The 5,959-nt window shown below is 37.9% G+C and overlaps 1 protein-coding gene across 1 annotated transcript in view; it reads right to left on the bottom strand.

Annotated features, from left to right (window-relative positions):
- Window positions 1-2,995: 2,995 nt before the first annotated feature.
- The window catches only part of GOLPH3 (golgi phosphoprotein 3 (coat-protein)), a 12,922-nt gene continuing 9,958 nt past the window's right edge, over window positions 2,996-5,959 (bottom strand). The window contains exon 5 of the mRNA XM_010008772.1: window positions 2,996-4,246. Within this exon, the coding sequence (XP_010007074.1) occupies window positions 3,822-4,246 (425 nt within the window). The 3' untranslated portion in view covers window positions 2,996-3,821. The remainder of the gene's footprint in view (window positions 4,247-5,959) is intronic.

Raw genomic sequence — 5,959 nt, 5'->3', positions numbered from 1 at the left:
AACAGTATTTATTTTCCTGTATAAACTGTTGTACACATTAAGCATTAACTCAGAATGAGTTACTTTTTCAAGAAATTTGTACTTCTTTCTGAACCTTGGAAACCCTCTTCCATACAGAAAGATAAATGGAGAATAGGGGAAACCAGGACTTAAGAGGCTTTGACTACATGAAGTGCCTGAAGCCCAGATCAGGCAGAACTGAAGCTTTGACAGAGATCTTAAAGTTCTGTTTCCCCAAGTGCTGAAGACCAGAGCCTCAGGAAAAGCTTAAAATTACTTAGCAAACAAACAAAAATCCTTTTTTTGTTGTATTGCATGCATATGACACGCAGTAACCACTTGCAGGTCAAAGCTTGAAAGGGTGCTTTATTTTGTTTCAGTACAGATTCGGTCCAGTTCACAGAGAACATATTAGTTAATACACATCTTCATTTTGTAGGAGAAATGGGCATGAATATATGAACATTCAGTCACCAGCATTCTGTAGCCAATTTATGCAACTTTCACGTCAAAAGCATCATGTATGGCACACAGGTTTCACAAGCATCTTGTATAGAAGCACCATAACATCACCTCTAGAAACATGGGTGAGGAGGATGTAAATCTCAAGAACTATATGTATACTGCTTGGGAAATTACCTTTCAAAATCCTGTTTTTGCCATTGATTTCAAAGTTTGTTTTAAAAAAATGTATTCCTGAATAATAACTGTACTTACTCGAGGCACACATTCAAGTTCAGGCTACAGAGAGCAGTCTTCACTTTATGCAGCCATAGAGCTGAGGACCTGGAGCATCTAAACTGTCTTAAACTCAGCCTCCGTGTGCTGCTGCAGCAACTAATAGGAAGAAAGACACCTTCACCTCAGCAGAACAAAGCAGCCATCCATGTTTAACCACTTTTAGCAACTGAGATAGCAAAAAAGGCAAGGATGTTTGCTAAATCAGTCCCGGTTAGCCTACCAAACTTACCTTCCTTGTTAGACATAAGGTCCAGTAGCACTGATGAGGCTTTGGGTTTTTTAAAGCACAATATAGGAGCTGATCTGTCTCCCCTGCACATCCAGGCTTATACCAGGTGGTCTAGAAAAAGATACTGTCACTCTTCACAAAACCTTAATTACTTACACCAAAGTTGTTCAATACACCCAGTACAAACTCTCCCCACCACAGACAGAAGTTTGACCTCTAAGCAAAATAAAACTGAAAAATGCTGTAGGCAGCTATCTTCTGTGTAGGGGGAAAAAAACCGAGAACAGTAACAACAACAAAAATCCCACCAAAGAAAACCACAAAAGAAAAACAAAACCCAACCTATTTCTGGAGAGATTAAATGGTGACAAGACCCAGTATCTTCCAGAAACTAATGTAAAATGGCAGGCACATGGAAACCACTCACAGGAATGAAGATGAGAGGACAGAAAAGGAACTATGAAAGACACTTCCAGTCTGAAGCATGTATTGAATAGCATGTCCTCAAGGCCATTATTACAAATTTTTGTGCACTTAACTTGCTCCTGAACACTCCGCTATTTCCTGACATTTCACCTAATGACTTCATTCTCCAAGCACAACAGAAAATGACAGAGATCACAGGGAAGAGAGACAACGAATGCAGTGAGTTAGCATATACTATCAAGTACATAATATTCTTTAAGCTGTCAAATATAAGAGAAACATGGTGACTTTCACTCTTCCTCCATTTAAACAATCAAGTTTTGAAATGTTAAAAGAAAATGTCTGAAGTTCATGCCCAAGCTCCTCAAAGTTTTAAACACAGCATCTTACCACTGAAAACACTGTTTGTCTTTTTATTTGTAAACCAGAGTTTGAAAGGTCTTACAATATACTTTCTATTTTTCTATAGAACCAGCATTTAAGAACTGAAAGAACAGTGTGCCACTACATGTTAAGAACCACATTTTAAAAACCTTTATTAAATAAAGGTTATATAGGTATAATGAATTTAAATTGCATTTTAAAGTCGGCTACTTGAAAATGGAAGTCTAGTCAGAGATGAGGCTGTACAGCTGTGCCCAAGACAGAAGAGGAAGGCAGGCACAGCTGAAGACTCACAAGCTAACTCAGACTGCCTCAGTCACAGCTTCCGCACATCTGAATGACACCGCTGATTGGGTCAGTCTGAACTACTCAGTATAAACTCTCCCTTTCTAATAAGAAGGATATTAACTAAAGCTTTCATTTAAGCAATAAAATATTTCTATTTAGCAACAGAAAACAAAAATGACATACTTGCTCTGTTTCAGGCACTTTCAAGATCATAGTTTATTTACTGTAGGTAAAAAGCTAGTATACAGATTAAGGGACCCCTTAAATTTCAACTCTACAGTTATACACCATCTAGTATTCTTGCTCTGAATATTAACCAAAAGAAGTTTCTGAACACCTGTAAGCCCCACTATAAATTTGCACTGTTATGAGGAAAAAAAAAATTAAAAATCAATGCTTAATTTTTTCAATGCATAATATTTACACTGTGAAACCAAGGGGAGATAACAAGCAGTGGCAAAAAGGCAATAAATTTTTAAAAGCCAAAATGTTGTATATTTTTTTACAATAGTGTGCTAATCAGCAAAAATGCATATAAAAACATTAAAATATAGCAGAGCATCCTGTTACAGAAATCTTAATCATATGAATTCCAGTCATTACTTGCTAACCATTTACATGCAACACCTGCCAGGAACCGACTTTTTGTTTTTAAAGTGTAAAATAGATTATGAGGTTTAAGAGTCAAACATTTATTTGTGTACAAAAATAAAAACTGCACTCAAGAATTGTACCAGTAAGAGCTTCTTCCATACAGGAGGGGAAAAAAAAAGAAACCATACAAACAATGATAGAAAGTGGTCTCTTTCCATACACTAATTGTCAAAGGCAATGCATAGACTTAGAATACCTGGATGGCAAACTGTAGACACCAGAAGCAGACAGCTTTTCACATACATGTTCTTTACAGGAGGCCTTTCTTTCCATCAAATGGCAATGGCTGACAGCAAATAAGGGGCATCAGGTGCACAACTAGAGTAGATCTTGCAAAATACTAAGATGGGGCAGTTGTTAATATACAATTTTAACTATATATACAATATAATGGAATGTATCCCATCCCAAAACAGGTTTATGAAACAATTGGACCTTTCTATACTAGTCTTACGACTCAACTATTGTTTTAATGAAAATATAAGTACACAAGAGACTTGCAAGAAAAGTAACATTTTGAGGGCATTTTACAGGAGATATCGACAAAGCTGCTTAATGGCAATTCTGCTTTTAAAGTAATTTTGTTAGATATAATTGAAACAACATCTGTGTATAAAATGTCCTGACAGACACTTCAACATGGAGCTTTGGTGATTTAAAAAGGCCCTTTTTAATCTGTTATGAACGGTACTGCAGAAATGTTGATGCATGCACACATCTGTGGTAGCTGAGACTAGTGGTCCAACTGCATGCACATTTCTTCCTTGAGGTGCTTTCCACATTAAACTACTTCAGTAACAATGAGATGAAAAATAGATTAAACAAAGTATTTCAAATAACTCAAACTGAATAGGAAATGGAATGCCAATATGGCAGTAAAACCTTTTTCTGTTGTTTCTAAACAGGAAGGTCTCTTGTACCAGCAGAATTCTGTATACAGATACACATAGAAGGAGGGAATACACCACTTATAATTCCCATTGAACAAGAGCCAACTCATCATGTGAGAAGGTACAAATTACAGAAAACATGAATAGTCAATAGAAGAGAAACAACTGGTTTACATGAAAGAAAAGTGAACACTTCAGTCTGAATGCAGTTATTTTGTGAAAGCTGCTACAACAGCCCACAGAACCTCATTTGTGTTGGCTTTCATACATTCAACCTCAGGGTCTAAATCCAGAAGTTGCCGCACTCTCTTTGTGGCTAAATCATACTGCTCATCCAAAAGGGGGGCAAAAGCGTTCTCCAGAACATCTGAAGCATGGGCTAAATAAACCAGTGCCAGCAAGCGCTTGTCCATGCGGTGAGGATCGTTCACCCATTTGTCAAGAACTGCTTCTTGAACCTTCTTGATGAGGCGCTGTTTGATATTGTTGTTGGTGAGAGGGTGCGTAGTCATGTCAAAAAGAAGGAAGTTCTGTTTCTCTGTTGTCAGTACACCTTTCTCCACTAGATTTTTAGCTAACCGTTCACGGACATTTCGTAGCTGGTAGTGCAACTTCAGTGGGTTCCATGTTTCCCCTAAAAAAAACAAGCCCAAAACCCAACAGTCAGGCAAAGCTTAAGCTGTACTGTTACAGTGATTTCCCCCCTGCTGTGGTGCAGAATGAGCTGTCAAATCAATATAGCTGACTATTACAGTAAGATACTGTGCTAACGTCAGCACATCTCTGATCTCTGACCTACTCAGATACAGGCATAGAGACCATGAGAGCCTCCTTGGAGGACTTCACTGAATGTTTACGGTTTGGATGAAATGCTATCTAAGCCATGACCCATGATTAAGGATATGACAAATAAGCAGTCTTGTACTGAAGAAAAAATACAAAGCCCAAACCCAAAGTTTACTTATAATAATAAAAACAAGCATTTCCTCCAATCTTGTGCATTTGTCTTTTTCCAGCCTTTTACTGTATCAGAGACTGTAAGAAGTGTCATTGCCTTTCCTTCTGCCACAGCAACAAGATTCATGCACATCTATCTTGTGCATTTCTCTATTTCTTCAGGTTTTCAGTCTTCTCTCTGTCCTGAGACCTCTGGATAAAACAGTGACCACGCACTAGGGAGGGGAGGGAGAGGGGTTTGTGTGTATACTGGAGCACATGTTAAGCAGGGGCTTTAATGTCTCAATAAAAAAATACTCTAATGCTTTTTGTTAAGGCAGGAGAATCTGGCCCTTCGGAGTGCAGGACTGCGTGTGCACAGAGAATTTTAAAAGCACAAAACCAGAATCACAGCTACTGAAAAGGCTATAATTGTTAAGCACTGCCAAATTCACCTTTGCTTAAGAGTTTACTTAAGACAAAATTTTAGGTTCAGCCTAAGTACTTATCAGAAGTATTAAAATCTCCTTCTAATATAAAACATTTTATACATTTTGAGAGGCAATAGAAGAAACAGCATGAAGTATTTCTTACACAGATGGAGGTTTTCTAGAAATTATATGACACTTCCTGTATTGATTGGTTTCTATATCAGAAAGCTTTTTAAAAAATTAATTAACATCCAACAACAATACAAACAATCAAGTATTATTTTAAGGTTTCTCCCACTGTGATATAAAGTGACATACACTGTATCCACTAACAGCCAAGTTAAGTAAGCAAATGAAGTGATACCAACTGTACAGGGAAATGCAGAGAACTCACGCCTCATCGAATGTGATTCCCCAGCTTGACCACAAACAAAACTACCACACACACAAAAAAAAGTAGTTTCTTTACAGTGTTTTATGGGACAAAGGCTATTTCTTAGATTTTTCTACATTTGTTAGACAGATATAGCTATACAGTAGCAAAAATCAGTACTGTGGTGATACCTTGTGGCCAATCTCCTCAATTACAAATCCACTAGTCCAAACAGACAGATACATTTGTCACATCTGAAGAATCAGAGAATTGTCACGGTTGGAAAGGACCTCCAACTACCACAGAGATCAACCACCAACACGATCTCCCTCCCCCAAACAACCACAACCACCACACACTCTACCAAAAAAAACACACAAAAAAGAACACAAAACAAAACACCTACAACCTCAGCCACTAGAGCATGCCCTGAAGTGCCACATCTAAATGTCTCTTGAATACCTCCTAGGATGCTGACTCAACCACCTCCCTGGGCAGGCTGTTCCACTGCCTGACCACTCTTTCAGTATAAAAATTCTTCCTAACATCCAGTCTGAACCTCCCCTGCTGCAACTTCAGGCTATAAAGATCTGACACTTTGATCCAA

Source organism: Chaetura pelagica, unplaced genomic scaffold (genome assembly GCF_000747805.2).
Source record: "Chaetura pelagica isolate M959 unplaced genomic scaffold, ChaPel_1.0 scaffold31, whole genome shotgun sequence".
Classification (NCBI taxonomy): domain Eukaryota; kingdom Metazoa; phylum Chordata; class Aves; order Apodiformes; family Apodidae; genus Chaetura; species Chaetura pelagica.
Note: the sequence above shows the minus strand (reverse complement) of the source record. Positions and strands in the feature narration are given on the sequence as shown.